This window comes from Ambystoma mexicanum, chromosome 13 (genome assembly GCF_040938575.1).
Source record: "Ambystoma mexicanum isolate Mex_15411 chromosome 13, UKY_AmexF1_1, whole genome shotgun sequence".
Lineage (NCBI taxonomy): Eukaryota > Metazoa > Chordata > Amphibia > Caudata > Ambystomatidae > Ambystoma > Ambystoma mexicanum.
This window is the reverse complement of record NC_090938.1, coordinates 36,767,059-36,791,545: the sequence shown is the minus strand read 5'-3', so window position 1 is coordinate 36,791,545 and position 24,487 is coordinate 36,767,059. Positions and strand designations below refer to the sequence as shown.

Genomic DNA, 24,487 nt, shown 5'->3' with positions numbered 1-24,487 from the left:
TCCCAGCTTTGTGTACCTTCTGCAGTTCAGTTGCTCTTCTCCAAGCGCTTTCATGCCTCTTTGAATCTTCAGGGAGGCAGTCTGTTCAGGTGTTGCTGATGGGGCCAATTTTGGCTTCTGGGAATTTTGGCAGCTGTCGTCAATGCTGGTAGCCAGGAACCAACTACCCTCCAATTGCACAACATGAATCCCACAGTGGGGGTTTGGGGGACAACCAGCATTATGGCTCTCCTAAGTGGGGCATGGGTCACCCCGGTGCTGCGCCTCTGGAGCCCGGGACTCCCGAATCAATATTCCCACTGAGGCCATGGTATGATGGGCCTGTCTGGGGACTGTAGGAAAGCCGGTAGAGAGGCCCCTTGTGGGTTGTTGTGGCACCCAGTGAATGCTCAGATCCTTGGCGAGTTAAGGCTGTATTCTCTTGATGATGGCAATCAGGTGAGGCAGTTACAGCACTGTGTGCTACCAGCCATAAACTATATACAAGGTGTGAGGGAAGCAACTTAATAAAAGTTCTGAAGTCTCAGGAGGACCGCCGGGGCTCCATGCCGGGCGAGCCTCGCACATCCTGCTGGAAGGCTCGCGAGACTTTATTTCTACAGAAGTGGGCGGTTGGTGACCGCTAGAGCCGGATGCTGGCTCGGTGTGGATTGGCCCGTGGTTGTCCCTATATGTCTATTTTCTCCCTGTGAACTATCCAGGTGTACTTACCTCATATGGACTTGGGTCTCGGTGACAGTAAAGCTTCCCATTACATTGACTCCTGCGGCCTCTGGAACCACACCCTAATTCCTGCAAGGCTCCTAGTGGGGTATGGCCCTATGGTTGCATCTCTGGGCGCCACCCAGGCCAGCCTGCCTCTCATCCTCTCCAGGCCGGTGACTGGCCCTCTAATGTCGCTGCGCTGTGCCACCCCATTCCCCAGTCCATGACCATGTGTAGCGCTGACGCAGGGTAGAGCTGGTACTCCACGCTGGTAGGCGTGGGAGACTGGCAGACAAGATAACAGCACAGGCGCCCTCTCCCCCGGGGAGGGAGTCTACAGTGCCCTGCCCACCTGCTGCCAGGGGTGTGTCTCTATTAGCTGAACCCTGCACACCTGCTGCCAGGGAGAGGTGGGGTCGCCTTCACTCGCGCACGCCTGCTGTCAGGGGAGAGCCTGCCCTGGGCCATCACTTCCATAGAATCTGGAGAGCCAGCAGGTGCCCCCTCCAGGGAGGGGTGGTAGGAAGCAGAGAAGGGACAGGAGCTCGGGCACAGCTAAACAATGCCCATTGGCTCCTCGGTGTCTTCTTGAAGGGACCAACCGGCCAATCGGCGGAGCTTGCAGAAATCTATTTTTTTCCCTGTCTCGAGGCCTCTTACTGCACCCCTTCTTCTCGGCCTCTTCCTGCACCCCTTCTTCTCGGCCTCTTCCTGCACCCCTTCTTCTCGGCCTCTTCCTGCACCCCTTCTTCTCTGCCTCTTCCTGCTCCCCTTCTTCTCGGCCTCTTTTCTGCTTGCATGGTTTGTGTCCTGCGCTCTGTGAAGTCATTATGTTGGTTATCTCTTCCCATGACTCAAGGCTTTCCTTCTCTTTCCGCTGGCTTTCCTTCTCTTTCCGCTGGCTTTCCTTCTCTTTCCGCTGGCTTTCCTTCTCTTTCCGCTGGCTTTCCTTCTCTTTCCGCTGGCTTTCCTTCTCTTTCCCTTGGCTTTCCTTCTCTTTCCCTTGGCTTGCCTTCTCTTTCCCTTGGCTTGCCTTCTCTTTCCGCTGGCTTGCCTTCTCTTTCCGCTGGCTTGCCTTCTCTTTCCGCTGGCTTTCCTTTTCTTTCCGCTGGCTTCCGCTGGCTTTCCTTCTCTTTCCCTTGGCTTTCCTTCTCTTTCCCTTGGCTTTCCTTCTCTTTCCCTTGGCTTTCCTTCTCTTTCCCTTGGCTTTCCTTCTCTTTCCCTTGGCTTTCCTTCTCTTTCCCTTGGCTTTCCTTCTCTTTCCGCTGGCTTTCCTTCTCTTTCCCTTGGCTTTCCTTCTCTTTCCCTTGGCTTTCCTTCTCTTTCCCTTGGCTTTCCTTCTCTTTCCCTTGGCTTTCCTTCTCTTTCCCCTGGCTTTCCTTCTCTTTCCCCTGGCTTTCCTTCTCTTTCCCTTGGCTTTCCTTCTCTTTCCCTTGGCTTTCCTTCTCTTTCCGCTGGCTTTCCTTCTCTTTCCGCTGGCTTTCCTTCTCTTTCCGCTGGCTTTCCTTCTCTTTCCGCTGGCTTTCCTTCTCTTTCGCTGGCTTTCCTTCTTTTGCTCTCTTTCCCTTGCTTTCCTTCTCTTTCCGCTGGCTTTCCTTCTCTTTCTGCTGGCTTTCCTTCTCTTTCTGCTGGCTTTCCTTCTCTTTCCGCTGGCTTTCCTTCTCTTCCCGCTGGCTTTCCTTCTCTTCCCGCTGGCTTTCCTTCTCTTCCCGCTGGCTTTCCTTCTCTTTCGCTGGCTTTCCTTCTCTTTCCGCTGGCTTTCCTTCTCTTTCGTTCTCTTTCGCTTTCTTTCCCGCTGGCTTTCCTTCTCTTTCACTTCGCCCTTTCCTCCTCCTTTATGTCGGTGTTTGCTTCATGCATGCCGAAGAATAGGTCGTTTTCTTGTGTGCTGTATGAACGTTTTTCTAGCTGACCGTACACACTGGACATACAGTGGTGTCCACACTAGAGGTGTTCTAAAACCAAAGCAGGCCTTTTGTTCCCCATCCTTGATGTAGCGCCTAGTGTCTAGGACATGCCTGTATGCTTGCTCCCAGCATCACGAACGTGCCTGCAGTGCTCGGAATGGTGAAGGGCTGAGTCAGCCTGACTGGGCTATTGGTTCCTTTGGCAAGCACGTTGCCCTAGCTGTCCATTTATGAGTCTGCTAATGCATTAAAGGCCTGGCTTGTGGAAAGTGTCTATTTCATTGGCTGCCTATTGACTATTGTATTGCGTCCTCAGTTTGGAGAACATGCCTGTTGCTGTACTTGCCTGTTAACGACTGTCTCTTTTCCTCTCACAGGAGAACCTGCCTATCACGATGCTACTGTTACTCCTAAACCCTGACCTTGGCAGGCAGTAGCCAGCACCTTGCCGGGCATTGCCCCCACCCTGGCGCGAGATGTCCGCCACCCAGGGCAGTGGGGAACAATGGCAATCGTTGGAGTCCCTGGGCATCAGTCGCAAGGAGCTGGTCTTGGCAGAAGCTCTGCAGATGGAGTACGATGCCCTGTCGCGGCTCCGCCAGGACAAGGGCCACCACGAGGAGGGCAGGGGTAAGCAGAATACAGAACAACCACTCATCTCTTGGGATGACCCCGTGCTGGAGTATAACCCTGTGAAGACCAATTGCAAGGGCATGAAAATCACCCGGGGTCTCTCTGGCTCCGATCCAACCCTCAACTATAACTCCATGTTGGAGGACTCTGGTCTCCTTGGCAAGGTGGGCAGTACGTCATCGCGGCTGTCGGATCCTCCCCCACAGTCCTGGGTCAAGGAGCCACCAAATGACTACATGTACATTTTTGATGGACCAGGGGAGAAGTTCATCAGTGGCGAGAAAAGTGCTCCAGTGGACGGGTCCTTCTTTCTGGAGAAGGACTCGCCCAAAAAACTGACTCCTCCTCCGCTGCCCCCTCGTACCTCCATGTTGAGTTCTTCGGAAATTAAGTTATCCCCGCCTCCCCGTAGAAGCTCCCCAACACCCTACAAGGGCTCGCAGTCCAAGGACATCAACGTGTACAGTTCGGAATTCAATGGATCCACTGGAAAGCTTCTGGACCGCCGGATCTCTGAAGAGGAAGACCTCCTGCCCGTAAACTACGATGGCATTAACGATGCCATCATGCGGCTGAACCTGAAGTCCACGTATGATGCCGAGCTGCTCAAGCAGGCCACTCGTAGCTGGAAGGATGGCAAGATCATCTTTGAGAAGGAGACCTCTGGGAAGCCAGTGGCCCGGAGTAAGACGCTTCCCCCGCAGGTGCCCCCTCGCACATACACCCCCAGGTCCGCCAACCAGAAAAATGTCGTTCCAAGCAAGAACCGCAGGGTATCGGTGGATCCGGTAAGTGGTTCTTACTTCCTTTGAATCCTGCAGGCCACTTGGGTCCCCTTGTGATGGCTGCAACAGAAATTACTGTCACTCAGAAGGATAAACACTCCTTCCATGCTACTCCAAACATAACACTACCCATGATTTAGGGATAGTTGAAGTGAGTGTCAAGGTTGGATCAGTAGTGGTATGGAGTGAGTGTTTCTACTGCTGAGGTTTATGGTTGCATTTTTAGTGGTATACAGTTAGTGTCTGTACCTTAACTATGTCAGTCCCACTTTTTTGTAGACCAACTTTTTGTGAGATGAACGTTTAACACACACATATGCTAAGATTGTGGTTACCAGAGATGAGAGAATACATCAACACTCTTCAAGTTATATTTGCTTATATGATGGATACCTTTCTTTGGGTGAACCATGAGAATTGAGGTGGGATCTTGAGGACGTTGATTGCGTTTTCAGGGTAACCGTTGTCTTGAGGATGAGGGCGGCATATTGAGGACATGGATGTCATATTGTGGACTGTGTCCTGGGGACGCAGGTTGTCTTGAGGACGGGTGGGGGCTCTTGAGGGCGTAGGTTTTATCTTGTGGTTGTGAGTTGTATCTTGAGGAAAGACATGGGACCTTGAGGACGGCAGTGTTTGGGGATTTGGGGAGGGGTTGTAGGGGGGAGGTGGGATTAGGGGAGTTGGGGAGGGGAGTTGAGACCCAAGAGAATCCCCAGGGCTGAGGGAATTCTGAAGACTGGAAAAACCTAAAAATAGGTTGAAAATCGAGGAGTGCCGAAACCTGAAGATTCGGGCGAGTTCGGAGTCTTGTGTCGGGAGGGGGGGGGGGGTCAGACGCAGGTTTAGTTGGACATCCAAGTGAAACGGTGAGAGTCTAATCTGGTCATAACGCAACACCGACAGCTGATTTTAGGAAAACCCTATGCTCTTGGGAGGTTTGATGAATGCAATTTGTCCAGATATGATATGATGTAAGAAGTCATTTAGAACGCGCCTGTTCACAAATGTTTCTATGCTGCTTGCACGGTTGCCCTGTCTCCTAAGAGAAGGGGATCGTGAAATTGGCGTGACTATGAGTTTAAGTTTGCTGCTAGCCTCCTATAGATCTAATACTGCAGCCCTGGCTCATCTGTTAAGAACGCCCCTTCTCTTTTAGGAGAAACTGAAAGTGCAGTGTGTTCTCTTGGGGTAACTGATGCAGTGCCACCTCTTCCAAGAGCGGCGAGGGGCTGCTCATGTTTGGGGAGACGGCAAATGGACCTTCTTACTGGTAGACCAGTGGTCCGAGAGAGAACCACGCTGTGGGTAGCTAGGAGCCTCTGCCTTTGTCGCACCTCTTCCATGGGTAGTGAATAATTGGGTGGTCTCAGTCTGGTGCCCGTTGGGGGGAGACTGTCCACAGATTGACAATCATTGGGACCCTCAACGGCGACACCAAAAACAATGGGTTCTGGAGTCTGACTAGCTACAAGTTGGCCACAACACCACCTTGCATTCTGGGACTTGCAGTCTTGGAGTTTTCTTTCTTAATATAGGCCTTCATGTCCCGATGTGCAAAGACTGGTAGCTACCAAGTGCAGAGTGGCAGTAGGAGTCTGGCATGCCATGGGGCTGGCCACCTGTTGGCTCTTGATCTGAACCGTGCCCCTCCAGATCGCTGGTGTGAAGCAAATTGATTGAGGGAGGCGCGCTGAACTCAGTGTGTGGTAACTCCAGTCTGGAATACTCTGAGCTATTAGCAGCTCTTTTGTGCAGTCCTGAGTTTCATCCAATAACATGGTGCATGCTGGTATTAGTAGGTCTGCTTTTTCCTTTCAAAGCCTGGATTTAAAAGTCTCAACACAGTTGGTTTGACAGCCAGGGCTGGGTTGTTACCCAGGATTGAAACTGCTCTGATCTCTGGGACCGGACACTTGGGTTAATGTCCTTGCCCCAGTTCTGCAGAACCTTTGACGGACCTTAGAAGCGAGGATCGCTGAGGGAGACCCTCTTCAGATTCCTACACATTCAGTAGACTCGCCTGGGTTTACATTTCTTCTGGTTCCGACGCAAAGAGACCGCCCCATAAACCCAGAGCCAATGTCCTAGATGTTCGTTGCCATGGCAACGGTTGGTCTGGGGATTCGGAGGTAGCTGGAGCAGATGGTGTGAAGCTAGCCAGGTCCCTCTAGGATTCCAGCACGAGCCAAGCACCCCTCGGCTCCTGCTAGATTCGAACCCTGGGTCAACGTTGTTAAGGCCAGAACTTGGAGAAGGTGGGAAGGTCGAACCTTGTGGCCGGAACGTCTAGCGCATTGTTCTACTGGGAGGAGCTTCTACGTGTTGGGCGAGTGTTTGGAGCACCCCGTGGGCTTCTATGGCCGTGTTCCAGAGGGTCATGGGGTGTCAGGCATGTGCTTTCCTGGTTACACACAGGACTCTTCTTAGCGCGTGTGCGGGAGTCTTCTGCCACAGGCGGCAGTTTCGGGGTTTCGGGTGGCGTGCTGTGCCTGGAAGCTTTTCAGTGAAAGCCTCGCAATTCTGAGGGCAATCGGCGCAATCTCGTGTTTCGATGCTTCCAGCTCATATTTTGAGGATCTTTCCTGCTAGCTAGAAGGGATGTTCCAGGCAGATGCCAACCCCGGAGCCTGCGAGTGCCAACCTCTGTCCTCAAAGCCCCCAGCCCCTCCCTTGCTAGAGCTGAGTGGGCCTTTCTGTGGCCTAACAATGCTCCCAGTGTGAGTGCAGCCTGCAGCACTGGGGGCTTCGCGATGCGGCCGCATTGGAGCTCTTTTGTATCACTTTTTGGCGAGGGAAGGAAATAGAAATAAAGCCCCCGGCAATGATTCATGGAGCCGTGTGCACGTGCTGGCGCATCTCGCGCCCCCCCCCCCCCCGCAAGCGCGAATCCGGTTGGGGGAAACCCAGGAAGCAGTGCCATGTGAGACTGTGGCCATGCAGTTTGTCTGTGTGTGTGTGCCTATTGGATGGGTGTGTGTGTGTGTACACTGCCAAACTCAGCCTGGCCCTATGGAATGGGACATAGGAAGCACTGTACCCCATTGCGAGCAATGCTGGAAATGGAAACAATCTACTGGGGAACCCTCTCCTCCTGGCAGGGGTGGGGACCAAGGTCATGCAATACAGGGTCCCTCCCTTTCCCTGGATATCGGATGCACCAATGTTCAATAGACCAAGAGGCTGTTTTGTCACTCTTAGCGTTTCAATGCTCACAGCCAATACCGGGGTACTGCTTCTCATGGATACCAGATGCACAAATATTCACACAAGACCAAGAGGTAGCTCCTATTCTCCTGACTTTCCACGTTCTTCACAGGACCAGCGGGTATGCCGCTCTTCCTCCAGCTATCATGCATATAAAAGTTCACACAAAATTGGGTGTGATTGCTATAATTATAATCTTCTTGCCTGGCATACTCTCCTGCCAATGATTTTAGTTGCTCTCTTCCATACACTTTGGTGAGGGCCACCAGACTCACAATCTTCTTACCTGGTATACTCTCCTGCCAGGACTTAATAGCATTCACAGTCTCATATAATTTCAATATCGTGCTTTTCTGGCTTTCAGTACTTTGCTTTTTGCAACAGTTTGGAGCAGAACCCTCTTCTGTGGATCAGACTGGCTCTGGTGCTCTCCGGTTTCATCAGCGAACTTCTTTTTCGGTCCCAGCCCAAAAGAGACTGTTTCCTAGCCTTTGTTATAAAGCCCTCACTGCTCTTCCATTAGCTGAGGCAAATGTTTAAATTAAGTCTTCAAATGGCTTTCCGCCATCTTGAATCTCTTTCATTAGGTGTCCATGTGCAGGAGGTGGGGTTTGTTGTTCTGCTCCTGCCTTTGCCTCCTGACTGCCCCTGGCACCAATATTTGTTTTGCGGGTTCGTGATCTTGAAAAGGCCATCACAAGGCACAAGAAACCCTCTAGTAAGTTCCTGTTTTCACAAAATCCTTTTTTTTACCTCTCGGAAAGGGGAATTAACCATTTCTGTCCTAGTGCAGCTGAAGGAAGATAGAAAACAGTTTTCCTCCACAAGCGTTTGTTCCTGAGGTAAGGAGTTGGCATACAGTTTCTCCTTTTGAGGAATCGCACCTGTCACCCATGGGGTCTCACTGGATGTGCTTGTGTTTACCCAGAGCTATATATTTCTCAGAAAGACACGCTGTAATCCGCTCCAGTTTCTGAACTCTAAACCTGATGCATGTTGGGCGATGTAGTCCTCAAGAGCCGGTTGCTTTGGGATTTGGTAGTTTCTTATTAGTGGTTGTCTGAAGGAGTTTGGGAATTGTTCATGGCTGATCCTGTCAGTCCTACTGTGAGGTCGAGTGGGGCCTGTGTGCAGTGTGTGACTAACACAGAACGGGATCACTCTGAGGTCCTCCTGTGAGGAGCGGACCTCACAATGTACCCCTTTGTCAGCAGGTGATATGGGTGCGTTGTCGCAGTTAGCTAGCAGCACACCTTACTCTCCGTCATTGACCGTATGTGCACCAAGTTGAAACAGTTGTCTTCTGTTGAACTTTGTTTCCATGGTCTGATGGGCGAGTCGGCAGGAAATGCAAGTCAACCTCAGCCTGGGGGTGAGAGTTGCAGCCTCAGCAATTTGTTGCAGCTCATTAAGATGCAGCATCTGGTGGGCTGTGTATTCTTAACATCTGCCCATCTCCTTTACCAAGTATGCTGTAAACATAGAACCAGTGGCCTTCGTGTTTTCTATGCCAACAGATCAACAGTGGCAAACCCAGGGTCAATAAATAGGTTAGTTTCCTCGAAGTCCAAGCCAGATCAATGCTTCGAGTACGTAGCGGGTGCCTACGGGTAAAGAGACGCACTGGTTTAATGGCCAAGATGACCTTGTTTTTGTTATGAAGCTTTTATGCTGCCTTTCGCCACCATAGTAGTCTTAATGCACCAGCACCTTGTCCAAGAGCATGGCGCAATGTGCCCTGGCTGGGGGTAACCTGGCCACCGACTGTGGGTGAGAAAAGAGGAAACTGGGCAACAAGTGGGGTGTGCATACGATGGGGACAGAGACGGCTGACAAATTAAGAAGATACTATGGACCATGTTCGAGGGAATAGGGTAGGGGGTTTGGCTGTAATGGGGGCCAGTGGGTCAGGAGGAAAGCCTGCCGTAACGAGCTTTTCCAGTAATGGCGGTTTCTGGTACCGTGGAAGCAGTACTAGAATTAGTGGGAAGCAGGGCGTGCAATGGCCCCGAGTGTGGAGGCCAGAATATTCGCACTACAAATCTCCGGTCTCATCGGGGTCTGCCAAGCCGACGCGGCAAGGAGAGGCTGTGAGCGAAGGAGAATGCGGGGAACCACAATGGGAGAAGGGGGAACAGGGAAATGGGAAGTAGAAACCCCCCAACTCGAGCTATGGTGCAAGGCCTCCCTTGAGGGCGAATTCCCTAGTGCGAGCTGTGTGAGGTGGCCATCAATAACTGCCATACGACCTCGACTCCGTACCAAATGCTGATTGCCCAATGTAGGAGCCTGACGCACATACATGGAGCTACACAGCAGGCATCCCGGGTCAAAAGCCTGCCCTGGAGTCCAAAGTACAAATAGGACATGGAACATAAAAAGTATAAATGATGTTACGCTCCGAAACTTGGCACATACCAAATACACACATCGGCATTTGGACCTATAAAACGGCACCAGTAAATGGGGAAAGTTCCAAATGAGGGGGTGCATTTAAGAACATGCTAAGTAAATCTCTGCGATGTTATGTGTTTGTGATTTCCATCTCTCCCTAACTGGTGAGGATACTAAGTACCACATACACATTTCACCCGCATTAGCAATAGGCAGCACGGAATAGTCTAACATCCTTGTGAAAATTCGAAAATATTTCAGAATCGTATGTGCCTCTGGAATTCTAGATTTAATTAAAAAGATCCTGTGGTGTGTATATTGGGAGATCCCGTGACTCCTTTTCTATGTAACGCGCAAGCACAGATGATGTATATTGGAGCCAAAATGATATCTCGCTGTGTAAATACCTAGAGCACCTGGAGACTGCCCCTGGGCGGTAGCGTTGTGTGGTAAAAGTCAACATAACCAAACATCTAGAAAATAATCTAAGTGTAGTTCCCTGGTTCTGTTAGTGAAGCTGAACCACTCTGGACAAAGGGAAAAGGGGGATGAAACACTACCCGTTTCTCCACCTTGAAGTTACCCACTGAAAATGACACATTTCCACTTTTACACTGTAATGCAAAAGAAGCACGATTAAAAGCAATCTAGCAAACATACATGTTAAACAGACCTGTTTACTCTTTACAAGCAATTTGCATGCAAGGAATGGCAAGTGGAGTGTCTTTCAATTGAGTTTTCTAGAATGCTGTTTGGAATTCTGACCTGTCCATTGAGGAAGGGGGTGGGTATCTATTTTCAATAAAGGAGAAGTAGAGGGACTTTGGCAGGCAGGGATTGTGAGGAACCTGGAGGCATCCTCCCATCCACTCCCCCGGATCCTCTTCTCGCGTGGGCAGGGAAAGGCCCTTGCTTTTGGAGCCTGACCCGGCCGGTGGGCAATACGAGGGAGAATCTCCCGGGCCGAAGGCTCTCTGGAGAGGATGTATTCAGACGAGACACAGTATTTCACATGCCGTTTTTCCAATTAATCTTCCGTCTGAGAAATCTTTGTAGGATACTTTCAAAACCCATTTTTTGTCTTCTGTTACAAATGTCCGTCAAATATGCCATCGGTATAAAGGGACAATAAAGAGATCAATTGGGAGGACACCTCCTTAGATGAGCAGGTTTGACCTACATCCACCTTCTCTTGCTAATGCAGGAAATGAGTGCACCCTGCCCTCCCCCTATCTTTTGTAGGTTGTCACTCTGCCCCTCTTTCTCACACACTGTCTCACATTCATATGCCTTTAAGACTGGGATGAAGAAGAGGCAACAGAGTAATGCACACTTCCATCTGTGCACACCACTCTGGTACTGAGACGAAGAAGAGGACTGTGATGCAACACTACCATGGTCGGGCATGTCCCACTAATTGGGGTCAGGCAAAGGACTTGCACCTGCAGCCAATTGAATGGCTACAGCTGTATATAAAGAGAAGCAAGGAGGGACCCTCTTGGAGGGAGGGACCCGCTTGGAGGGAGGAGGATGCAGCAACCCTGTACGGAGCAGGCTAGAGAGGTGCCAGTGAAAAGGACGCTGAGCAGTGCAGGAGAGTGAGAAAGATGCCGCAGCTTGAACAGGCTGTGAGGAGGTTGGGAGCCATGCAGAATCAAGTGCTGTGTGCCTCCCACTGTAGCCGGGGGACACTGAATACTCCAGGGAGCCGGCAAAAGCAGCAGGAAAGTTCGAAGGAGACGAGCACTGCTCCCCCCCCAAGCTCCAGGCGAGAGACTACAGAGGAGAAAACCGAAAGCACCTGAAGAAGCTGCTGTGTACCACTGAGTGACGGAGACAGAACAGTCGCACCGGGGCGCTCCAGGGGCTGGGATTGGGCAGAAGGATATGCCTATCGGATGAAACCTTATCATTGGAAACGCTCCGAAACGTTGAATGGAATAAGTGGAGGGGTGTGATGTGAAGGTGGGCTGTAGAGATTTAAATGTAGGATCAATAAATGCTTGCTTTCTGAGGAGGGAGGTTCTCCTTGCCACACATGGTTTTGGACTTCCTATTTTACTGCCATTTTTTTGTGTAATGAGACTGGTGCTATTGTGTAGTTTTCTATTGAAATAAATGCTTTTTCACCAGAAAAAAATAATAAATAAATAAAAGGGTTCGGAGATCGAAGGAAAGATTTGTGAATACCAACCGAGCTACAAAGTTTTTCAAGCATTATTGAATACCGAACCAAGGAAAAGTTAGGCAAAGTACATGAAAGTACTGCACGAGTGAAATCAAAGTGATGTGCCTTTTCGAATACAGTGAAAGCAAGTAAAAAGCATCGATGGACAATATGAAGGTATAAACCAAAGGAAAGCCAGTACCGAGGGCTTGGAAGCAAATGAAAAGCAAATGTTAAGCACTGTTAAGTGTGAAAGCCAGGTGACGACAAGGAAAATCCCCCACAAAGTGAATGGTGTAAAAGTCATGTTGTGGCCGAGGCAAGAAACGGCCAAGGAGAAATAGAACTGCAAGTGGACAATTGACAGAGGTTCAACGAGGAAGCCTGTGTTAGCAAGGAAGTCCAATGAGAACTATTGACTATAACAAAGTGCCATGGGTTATCGGTAGCATGACCTGAAGTGGGTGGACCGAGTAACCCCTACTTGGAGCGAATCAAGGAAAGTTAAGATAGCAAAGCTGTTGTGCCTATCAAGTATTAAAGAAAAGAGCAAGCCGAGTGAACTGTTAAGTCTAAAAGGTTGCAAAGCTGGTTTGGAATACTTATTGAAAGCCAAGAGAACTGACTGAAACGGTTTCTTTGGTTGCTGACATCCCTACACATTGTATATCTTTAGTTGTGAGGGCAAGTATAGTTTTTGGACGCAGACATTTAAGTTGAACTTAGTTTCTTTAGGTAGGGAAATCCCACCTTAGCATAGGGCAAGTTAGGCCCTACTCCATCCTGACAAATAAATAATAAAATCCTTGATTTTAGAAAAAGTTAATCTGCGTTACTTCGTGATGCCTTCACAAGGTATTCTGATTTAATTTGGTTTTCTATAAAACGGCAACTTTATGCTGAGCCCTGAAACTTTTCAGCACATGGTTGAAGCGCACTCCCGGAAAATCAAATGAACGTATGATGATGCGTGTTCTTTAAAAAAGCATACTTTACAGTGCAATGTCATCTTGACGATTCAAGTGACCAGCTTATTGATCATTCTTCATTGTAGTGAACCTTGACCTTGCCATTGTATAGATGTATAATGTGTTTATATTTAAATTGATTATATTAAAATCGATTTAATTGGTATGGGTGGAAATTCCCCCAAACTGGTTGTCACTCGATTAAAAGATCTTACAACTCCTAAAGGGCTTGGGTTGCATCTAAAAATTAAAAGGGACACCTGTTCCCAAAAGGTATTGAGGTGGTTTACTAAAAAAAAAATGGAAGGCCCCGTCTAAGAAGAGATCCTGTAGTCACTCGGATGATGAGGGTGTGACATTCCCAAGTCCCCGAAGCAGGGAGGGCCTTTGCTAACAGGTACTGAAGACAAGTTTCCTAGAGCAGTGGGAAGGAACAAACAATGACTGCAATTTCCAGAATGATTCCCCCCCACATAGGGAGAGAGAACCAGGAGTGGGTGCAGGGAGCTTAGTCGCACATTCCAGGATCGAACATTGGTGGACAACTTACAAAGAGAACCCGAAAGTACTTTGCAGGACCCAAAGAGCAGCTTGAGGGGAGTTCACTGTCCTGGACATCGATATGGGGCGGTGCCAGGACCAGGTGCTGGGGGTGGGCAGGAGGGGTTCCTGCCCCTGTGGCCTTGGACCACTGGATGTCCACAGTGAGGTGTAATGCAGGTATAGGTGGAAATACGAGGGGCCTGTGGGGAGGAATGGGGAACACTGTTGGAAGGAGGGGGCAACAATGGGGGTAGGCTGGACCCGATTGGGGGAAAAGGGCGTGTCTGCATTGGCCAATGAGAGCTCACATAAAAGTGGCTCTCTCAGAGGGAAGTGGCTCACAAGCATTTAAGAGTTTGCCACAGAGAAAGCAGCAAGTGCCAAGAGCAGAGGCTAGCAGGCTCCACCCGAAGGCTGCAAGCTGAGCAGAAGTGAACCCAGAGAGGGGCCGTGCTATGACAGCTGAAAAGGGGGGTTCAAGGTGGATCCGCAAGAGGACAATGGGGTGGGAGAAGGAGCAAGGAGATGAAGGGAAGGTCAGGGGGCTAAATGACGTGGGAACAGTGGTGCAGCCGATAGAAGGGTGTCCTGCCAGCCAGCTGCCCAAGACCCGGAAGCCGCCAGCAGGAAGAAACCAGAGTGGCGGTAAAATGGAGGAAAAGGACTGCGGACAAGGCGAAGCAAACGAGTAGAGTAGTATTAACCCCTGGAGAGTGAGAGTGTAAGTCAAGAGTGTAAGCTAGGCAACAGGAAGTGAAGGGTTTCTGAAAGTACTGAGCGAGAACAAGGGAATGGGCTGAGCTGGGAAGCATTCCAGAACCGGGAAACCAGGAGAGTCCCAAAGATCAGTCCCAAGAGAGAAGGACTGGAAGGGAGAAGAAAGAAGACTTTGAGAGCAGTGCTTCTTATTTTTGAGGTTTTGTACCTGCACTTCTCAAAGCCTGAAGGGCAGTACTGGTACTGAACCGGGTGTCGAGGTGAAATGAACTCCTTTATCTCACTTCATCAGAATGAAGGACTAAGCTCCTGAGGCTTTTGTTGGGGAAAGCAGTGACCTCTTGCTCCTCTTCTACCCATCACCCGCAGAGCCCATAATGTCTCCTTCAGGGCCTTCCCTGAAGAACAAAAGGAGGGGCAAACCTGCAGCTCCTGACACCACTTGGCTAAGTGGGCTTCCCCTGATACCCACGGGGGGGGGGGGGGTCCTCTGGAGAGTTTTCATATGGAAAGCCTGGGCGCTTACTTTTTGAACATGGTTCTTTGTTTTTAGTAGCTCTTTTTGTAATATGTAAATGGATAAAGTAATTGGAGTTGTGATTCAAAATTTTGGGCTGAAAACATGCAAACAGCTCTACTTGCTTACCAAATTCTTTATTTCACAAAATGTGAGCAGTAAAACTCCTTTTAAAGCATACTTTACACCTACGATATACTATTTTGATGTGCAAAAAGTCTATATGGATATTCAAATGTTCTTAACACATTGCATAACAAGAAACAGTAAGTTTGTGAAAGAATCCCAAATTCGCTGCTTAACCAAAGTGTGTGATCCTTGGCAAATAATTTAATCCCACTGTATTGCGTTAAAAAATAAATGCTGCCTTCTCAAAGCCTGCCGTCTTTTATACATAACAATACAAGTGTCAGAACAAGTCAAAATTAGTCTAATTGATGAGCAACTTTAAGAGATGGTTGCTTTAGGCTGACCAGTTAACTATTACACTGAGTTTTAGGGGGAAAGACTGAGACGTTTTAGCAACGCATGCTCCCCAGACCAGACTCCACATAGATTTAATGACGGTGTGAGAACTGAAGGGGGGTGTGGGGAGTGAGATATAGACCTGGACACCAATTGAGAATGAGACACAAAGAGCAAGGAGACGCATGGAGAACGTGGAAATGGAGCTGCAGAAGGACACGCAGTGTGAGATTAATTGAAAGGGGCCATTAGGCCTCGGATGCGCTCCAGCTAAGAGCGATTTCCAGACCCCTGCTCCCCAAGCCCCAGCCCACTTAAAGCCTGGATGGGCGAGTACCTGCACTTCATTTTTCCATTTAAAGCACTGCCCGGGAGAGAAAAAAAATGGTGTACTGAGAGTACAGTATTCAGGAAGGCAGAGCATAGCAATGCTACGAGCGGGCAAAGGGTGAACCGGAAATAGGCAAAGTAAAGCAAGGTCCTAAGGCATAAGGTGTGACAGAGTAGGGGGGGGGGCGAAAGAACCCTACAAAGTGAAGAGCTGGAGACAATGGGGAGACGAGGAGACACCCTAGAGAGGGCAGTGTGGCCAGCAGAGGAGGGCACGGGAGAATCCCAGCAGAAAGAGGAAGGGAGCTAGCACAGACCCAGAGGGAAAGGGGGAGAGAAACGATTGGCACCAATCCAGTAAACGGGCAGAAAAAGCACAGACCGAAAACCTTGAAGAAAGCGGCTCAGGTGAAAGGGACCACCCGTGGGACACCCCGAAAAGCACCGAGAAGCCTCTGATCACCCCTGACCTTTTATCTCAAAGAAATGACAACGTCCACGAGCCCCGGATTGCCGGCCATTGCGCCAAAGTAAGTAAGATGCTAGAAATGAGGTACGTGGAGGCGTGTGTATGGGGGCGCGATACGGCCCATGTCCTGCTCCCCAATGGAAGCTACGTTCGGCGGGGGTGGGGGGGGGGGGCTATAGCCCCCTGCTTGCTTCCTTTCTCGGGATACAGCACCCGCAGGCGGCGCTCTCCATGATGAAGGCAGCCGGGACTGTGCCAGTAGCTGTGTTTTCCTGGGCATTTTGAATCCTCTCCGAAAGCTTCTAAGTGGTGCCTACTTGCCCCCCCCCCCCCCTCACTGCAGCGTGACCCTGGCTCTGCTCTGCCCTGCTCTGGCTCTCCGTGGTTTCCATCAGCTGTTTCTTGTTCCCCTTTTAGGTCTCCCAGCTGCAGGTACTGCTTGTTTCGCCCTTTGCTTGGCTGCAATGATCTCTCCTCTGACGAGGGCCGAGGGTTCCTCCATCTTGGAGTGGGAGCACTGCAGGTGCAGCTCCTCGACTCCTGCTGAGCCAGGCCAGACTGTGTCTGTGTGTCGGAAAGACTATGCGGGGGGTTCTTGGAAGAGCTGCGTCCCTATGTGACCGCTGCTGGTTGACCCCCGCCCCACCCACCCCCCACTCTCTCTCTCTCTCTCTCTCTCTCTCTCTCTCCCTCCCTCCCTCCCTCCTGATGCGTGCAGCGTTGTCTGTGTGCACTCTTGCACTGCTCCTGTGAGGTGTGTCCGCCTCAGGGTGGTTTTGAATGAGGGAACAAGGTACTGGGCCACTTTATTTGCAGGGCATCCCTTGGCTTTTTCCTGGGACTGCCTGCGAGCTCTGTAGGCTCTTCTTTGCTTGCTCCATCTCATCTATGCCTGAGTGACCAGATGTCCGCAACTAATGTTGCTTTCCTCGTGCATGAGGGTGTGGAAGGCGTGCGGGGACACCGTGGGGGTCCTCATATGCCACCTCTGGGAAGCTCTTTTTCAAGGTTTGCAGACATACCTGACCCCCCCGGAACCCACCTTGTCCTTGTACCGAATAGCTCATTTACTATTCGGGCGTCTAGCAAATAGTACATATCTCACTGGAGACTTGTGCTCGCTGCTTCTTGAAGAGTTCATCTCCACACAGTGATTTTTCGACTAACTCTAACTTTGTGCAAGACTTGTGCTCTCTAAGAAGTGCCTCAGCTCCAGAGACATTGTTCAAATTGACTTTGGCTGTCCTGGCTCCCTGCAGACTCTTCTGACCCATTGACTTTGGTTCTAACTGGTGGTACATTGGTCTTGTATTGCTGGGAAAGGTTTAATCTACACTTCACTTGGGGATATAAAAAGTACTCGCGTGCTCTGAGAACCTGTTACCGGTTTCTTCCTATAACATTTCCTGTTTTACCAACCTCAGAATTTACCAAGTACAGAAAGGAATATGTAAATGCCAATACCGTCCTAGCTAGTGAAGTCACCCGTAGGTGTAGGACGTGTGCATGAAGCATCTCTAAAGAGTATCTACACGCTTGACTTGATTCTGAATCCGTATCTTGAAGTGCACTTTTATTGTTGCATATTGCCCTTTTTAAAGAAGGCTTATTTAAAACTGACCGTTAAATAATTATTTTACTAGGAAACCTTGAGTGTAAGTGTTATTTGTATACTTGTGATTTGTGGATTTCAATGCTACAGCTCACATTTGCCCCTCTTCAGATATGTCTGGCTGCTCAGTCACTCTACCAACTTGTGTAGTACAGACCTACACCAATAGGTTGGTTACTTAATACCAAGAGAAGAAGACTGGTGTAGTCTTCCACAGGTTTACTGCATACCATCTTGCCTAACACCCAGGGACAAGCTGCACACCCTTGCATCTCACCCCCTTTATTCTCCCCTCCACCAATCTTTAGGAAACCTTATTCTCTTTTCCAATTTCCTGCATACCTCCCCCAGTGAACTTCAACACATTCTGTGCTCTATTTTCCCCTTTTTTTTGTACCACAAATTAAGGATCTTCTGCCCGACACCTGTGCTTCCCTCTCTGCCTCATTAAACCTCTTTCTCAGCTGTTATCTTCCGCGCCTTTTGGAAAACAGCCACAGTCATTACTCGCCTAAAGAAACCAAGTGCTGACTTCAACAAACCCTCATTCTACAGACCTGTCGCTCTCCTTCTTGAACTCTCAACTGAATACTCCACTAGCTTGGGGTGCACCCACTGATTCCCCCCCCCCCCTCTCTATCTGCTTTCCGGTCTTCGCACTTCACTGAGGCTGCGCTCGTTCATCTCACAAATTCTCCCACCACTACCCACTGTTCATCTCTTCTCCATTTGCATCTTTAGAGCTCGTTAATGCTCTTGTAGAGCATTCCTGTGCATGCAACGCTGAGGTCATCCATCCCTGTTCTGATCTTGCAGGACTGCTTAAGGAGCTTCTTGGCCCAGCTTTGGCAAGGGGGAGACTTTTCCTGCAGGGTGTCGTTCGAGGGCGTTCAACCCTTCCTCGCATCTTTTGTGCTGCATGGACTGGGTGAAGTTGGAGCCGGATCAGCCAGCGGCATTGAGACAGAAGCCGAACCCACCTAGGCTTTCTCAAATATCTAAGGCATTTCGGTTTTCATCCCACACCTTCCTAGATGCACCCTAATCGTAGTCTTAATCTAATCTCATTAGTCTTCAAATGGATGGATGGAGCGGATGGATGGATGGAGCGGATGGATGGAGCGGACGGACGGACGGATGGATGGAACGGACGGACGGACGGACGGACGGACGGACGGACGGACGGATGGATGGATGGATGGATGGATGGAACGGACGGATGGAACGGACGGACAGACGGATGGTGTGTATAGATGGATGGATGGTGTGTATAGATGGATGGATGGATGGATGGATGGATGGATGGATGGTGTGGATGGTGTGGATGGAACCTCAAATTTATCGCCATGAGTACCTGATCGTCAGTAACTGATTGACGGGCTGGAATGGTTAACTTTTTTAAATGTAGTCGGCGTAACCACCTGATCGAACAGTTACTGATGAGCAGGGACCCAATCCTGATAGGTGAGGTGCGAGCATTGATTTGTGGGGACGGTGGGACACCGGGAAGGTGAGGGGGGCCGAGTCCCGTATGAACAGGTGGAGGTAGGAAAGGAAGGTTGTGGGGACCCTCTTGTTAAGAAGAGAACTGTGAGTTTGGGGGGGGTATGTGATATTTGAAAACAGCAGGTTGGGGGGCACGGGATGGTGCAAAACTGCGTTGGAGTCTGGGTTGTTGGAGGGTGCTGGGGGGGTATGAAAAATGGGGTTGAGGGGAGGAAACCCTTGAATAGTGTGGGTGGGGCAGAGCTGTGGTCGGGCAGAGGGAACAGGTTAAATAGGGTCCAGCAGTTGCACTTGTCGACCTCTAGGGGGCGACCGATGTGCAGCTGCTCATTGGATTCATACAGTGATGATCACCTTGAGGGCGCAACAGGGGGCAGGAGATCATTAGACATACAAACTCCTTGCCATAGTGTATTTTCCAGTTCATTTCACAAACTGTCCGACCTCCGGATATACCGGTAAGTAGTACATCCTCTATGGCCGTTGGGATGGCCAACACGACCATGTTCCCTGAAGCTGCGTTTACCGCTGCTGGTGGAACGTCATAGTCCGCAGCCGTTCCAGGTGTTGCGACAGTACCGGACCATTGTCTTTCTTTTTTCATCTTTATATTATCAAGTCTTGCATTCTTAATACTGCTGGCATCTCAAACAAATATAAGGAAAACTAAAACAATATGTAGTCCTGATAGCGTCCCATTTCTAATATTTAAAGATGTCCCAGCTCATTAGCATGTGTAATCCCCATGTTCTTAACTCCCTCCGCTGGCGGGCTGCCTCTGCGAAGCCATACATATTGTTACTCTGCCTCACACCTTCATCACATACTCCTAGCATATGTTGAGATTAAATACTTTGGTACCAAAGAATGGAAAGGTGGGACCCCGTAGCTGCCCCGAGCCAAACCCCCCTTCCCCCCCCCACCATCCCTCCCCCCTGGGAGGGTCTGTCGCAGCTACCGTTCACTAGGGTATAATGTATGAAACGAGCAGGCAAATGGAAGCCGATACACTGGATTTCTTATGTTATTCTCCAGACATTGAGGAGGCAGATGACTCTATTTAAATACTTAAAATGGAAAAGGTTGGACAGTTTAAGAAGTACATTCTGACATGGGTTTCTGAGGCGAAGGCAGCAGTTGACAGTTGGCGAGGAAGTGCTGACTGACGGGGAGGGTGTGGCCCTAGGAAGTCCTCACAGACCTATACTCTTCAACTTGGACTCTCAAACGGAAGTCGCAGCAGTCCAACAGCCAGCCTCCTTGGTTGTCCAGTTCCATCACTGTGATCTCATAATCTTCTCCCTGTGTGGCACTAGTAGTCTGGCTGGTGAGTCACCAGTAAAGATTTTAGAAAAAAACTCTACCGGACAATTATATACTTCACTCTGATAGCTGAGTTGCATGGCTGCCTACTCTGGAGCACATTGAAGTCTAGCGGCACCAACTGTTTAATTGTCCACCTCCCGGGTGCCTACCTGAGGTGACCTGAGGGGATTTGTCAGTTAGAGGAAACCTTGGTGAGTGCCTAGGTTAATCTTTATAACCAGCGACTGCAAATAAGGTGAAACAAATATAACGTGATCTATTTTGAGGCGTGCACAATTGTTATTTCGTGTTGTTGCTAGTGTGAGAAACCTGAAGGTGTCTCACCCGCTAGCCCATGGGGATCTGTCATCCTGGTGGCTAGGACACAGCCATCGCTATTGGATCCAGCTCCTGTGGGTGGACCAGTGCAAGAGGATCACCTGGAGGGGGGGGAGGGGCTTAGTCTTCGGGTAGTGGTAGTGGCACACGAAGGGTGCGATGCGGCATCCCCTTTTCCCCATCCTTCCAGGTAAGATATCTATAAACTCAATCCCCTGCCCCCTTTCCGACACAAACACTTTCTCACAAGCAGTTAATTGTGACCGACACTGGATTAACACCAGAGCCAGATACCTGACATGTCCCAACACAAAGGTCAGGCAGAGTCGGGCAATTACTGATAATTACACACACTTGACTTCATCACACTTCTCCACACAGATCAAAGCACACTCTAAGCAAGGCCATAGACCAGAGGAAACTATTCCGGGATGGCAGTTTAAACCGAGGAGAAAGGCTGTGAGACCAGAGAGGACGACAATGAGGGAGTTGACCTTGCCCTTTTCAAGAAAGGATTGCGCCTTTCAAGAAGCCTCAAGGAAAAGAAAGGTAAGACCAGGAATTGCAGCCGATGAACAGTGCAGCATGTGTCAAAGGTACACATGGCCCTCCTGCTTTGATAGCCAAGGCGGTGAGAAGCGATTGCCACTGTGGTACTGTCCTGGACTCCGACAGCAAAGCAATGCTAATGAGTTCAGCATACCCGGTGAGTCGGGAGAAACTGATAGCAGACAAGACTGTGTTATGCTCAAGGTTGCAAGCGCCAACATTGTATCAACCAAGAACTTGTGTGCAATTGAACTTCATGAAACCAAAATAGGCACCAGATACAGAGTGGGTGTGGGGAATTCGATCATCCGCACAGGGAGAGTGCGCTCACCTGGCCTTTTTGATTTATTTAAAAGAAAGAATGATGAGAGACCATCCTCGGATAATATGACGGGCTATTCCCGCACAAATTTTCCATGATCACCGCACAGCAGAAAAATAGTGATGTACTCTGGGAGGACACAGCTTACCAGTACTGCCCTTCCCTGTCATGTGTAGCTGACACCTGACAGCTGTGAGTACATCAAAAGCCTCTGGCCGTGGGCAGCCTGATTAGCATTTCAAGGTCCCATGGATTAGCATCTCCATTGTTACACCTTTGCTGGTGGCAGCAAATACTGAAGAATGTTAATTAGCAGGCCTCGGAAGGCCTGGGTGCAGAAAGTAACAATGGAGACCAGAGACCAACACCTCTTTGTAATGCAATGTGTCAACTTGGTACTAACACCTCTCCTTGGTATGAAAGAGCAGTGAATGGCCTGTCTGGAACCACTCCTTTAGAGCAGGGAAGTATGTGAGTTGTAGGAGACAAAGGTCTGCCTGCAACCCCCTACTTCAAGGAGGCCCATGTTGTGACCAAGCGCCGCTTAGGGCTCAGTTAATTAGGGAGACACGTTGATGTACAGCAGACAGGAAGATGGGTGGGACTTAGAAGTATATGTTGTCATCCTTCCTCTATCTGTTGCCAAGCGCTCTGCTTCTGACCTGAAGCATAAGTGAAGATTGTTGGTGGGGACCCAGGATTGGTTCATTAAGGTGGGCTTAGCCTACACCAATCACTGGGGCCCATTTTGCTTTAAAAGAGGGCTGAGCCCCTCACTGATCGGTTGATCTGAAGACTTTTCAAGGAATAAGGAGAACTCCTCATTTGGACCCAAGCTGAAGGTACAGTCTACCTTACATCTTCCGCCAGTGAAAGGAAGGCCAGGAGTTCCAAGAGGCAAGCAAGATCCCTCCCCATAACATCTCCCAGGGAACAGAGGGAGATACCGGACTCGGAGGACCCGGCCAGCAGCTCCAGAACCGGTACCCAGCCAGCACATAGCATGCCCTGCTAGGTTCAGACAGCAAGCTTCCTAGGTGGGAAGTGTCGGAGAGTCTTTGGACAAAGGACAAGGCTGTTGTCTGCTAACACCCTCCTGAGCTTTGGCCCGTCTGCCTTGAAAGGACAGCCCTGCAACAAAGCTCAGAGTGCCACACAAGCATCATCCGGAATCCATCTTTTTAGGGACAATTTCGAGACAATCGAGTCCTCGAACCGCATCCGACTGCACCGCTGACTGTTGTCACGCCGCTGTCACCAGAGCCATCCGAGACGCCTCGACCAGCATTCCAGATCAACCAACCAGCACACAGACCATGATTCTGGGCCCGAGCCGCCACGCGGGACAGCCTGCAGACGTCCGTTCAGCCTTGCTTGCTGAACTGCCTGCCGTCTGGTACCCGCAGCTGTCTCCCACCACTAACTCTGTCTCAAGGGCTGTGAACCAATAACTTCTTCAGCACCAGGCACATTGTGGTTTTACCCCTCTGGTCCTTCTCCGAAGGCTCACAGAGACCGTTATGCCCCTTTGCCCCTTTGGTGTTGAAAACAAAAATTCTTGAACTATAAGACCGATTACTTTATCAACTACCCTCCTGTCAGTATGCAGAGTGCATCCCTTTCCTTTGTGAAACTGTCTGTCCTCTGTGTTCCTTTACAGTGTGGGTTGTAATTGTAGTGTGCTAGAACTGTCTGTTGTAGTAAGTATTTTCGCTGTGTTGCAACTAACCAACGATCCACGACCTTGTGGAGATGAGTTTGCCGTTCTGTCCATGTTACCAAATTGGACAAGGAGGTTTAATCATTTACTTGTATTCCAATCTGTTTGGATCCCTTCTGGTGTACTAGAGGTGTGGGATTGATTGATGGTTTAGAAACCGGTATTCATCCCTGGACCACTGGTACCCCGGAAGGTGATACGTCACAGAGGGTCATCACTCGAAGGTCTCTGTTTTGTACCTCTCAGATCGTATAAATATTGAATAGTGAATTCGAAGTGGTCCTGCAGCGGGTTAAGTAGAAAATCCCATGCTCATTCGAAAGCCTTCGATTGCCTACGAACTGAAATTGGTCTTAGCCCAGAAGAGGGGGATCCAGGGTGAACAGTGAAACTCGCCAGTGAAGATATTGTTGTGGCAAATGTGTACCCAACTGAGGGATGCCTGCGAATTAAAGTTGGTCCGAACTCGACTGAGGGAGGCTAATTGGGAAAGAAGGATCTGAGCCCGGCTGAGGGGGGATCCCCTGCGAAGAGTAAATTGCCTGACTTGAATATTTGGAAAGGAACTTTTCTTTGTTGTTCTGGTGCATCAGGCCCTCTGAAGCAAGAACGAAAAAGACTTGGGCATAGAAGGCCCTGATGTTGGTAAAAGGAACTGTGACCTTGTGCCGAAGAAGCCCAAGAGTGTTCTGTGCTCAAGTGACCCACCTTGTCCCGTGCTAAAAAAATGTGGGCAAGGGAGGACAACTGGCTAAACATTCTGATTTTATCATTTTGTGAACACTTTTCTTTCTGTGAACATTATCCCACACTATTTTGTAGCATAGCGATAAGGATTGGCAATCGTTTTTTTTTTAGAACTCGCCTCCACTAGGAATGTATTATTATTATTTGATGGTCGTAGCTTACTCCCATCTTAGATTTAGGTTTAGATAGGTGTTATTCACATGCCTGATAACGTTTTATAAACACTGTGATCACTTGTCTGTCTTTGATACCATGCCTTCCTTAGACTAGGCAACCATTATCCTTGCACGATAGAGCTGTGGACCCATCTTGTTTCTGGATGTACACCTCATTCTTATTCCCTTGTTACATAACCAGTTTTTTGCGTTACTGGGTGGAGCAAGACTGTCGTCCCTAATTTGAGGTCCCAGCCTTCAAACCTGAAACTGGATCCAATATTCTGTATGGAATGATGGGCGCTGTAGTCCTGTGAAAGGACTTCAGAGGCTGGCGCCGGGATTTGCCTCGGAGGGGGAGAGTTATCGCTATCCGCTCTCATACTCAAGGGAACGTGTATATATCTGTATTTTTATGCTCTACC

At 49.6% G+C, this 24,487-nt stretch overlaps 1 protein-coding gene across 2 annotated transcripts in view; it reads left to right on the top strand.

The window, feature by feature from the left end:
* PIK3C2B (phosphatidylinositol-4-phosphate 3-kinase catalytic subunit type 2 beta) overlaps window positions 1–24,487 on the top strand; it is a 497,568-nt gene that overhangs the window by 100,625 nt on the left and 372,456 nt on the right. For both annotated transcript variants that reach the window (XM_069633113.1, XM_069633114.1), the window contains exon 2: window positions 2,990–4,033. In XM_069633113.1, coding sequence (XP_069489214.1) covers window positions 3,089–4,033 — 945 coding nt within the window. In that variant the 5' untranslated portion in view covers window positions 2,990–3,088. The remainder of the gene's footprint in view (window positions 1–2,989; window positions 4,034–24,487) is intronic.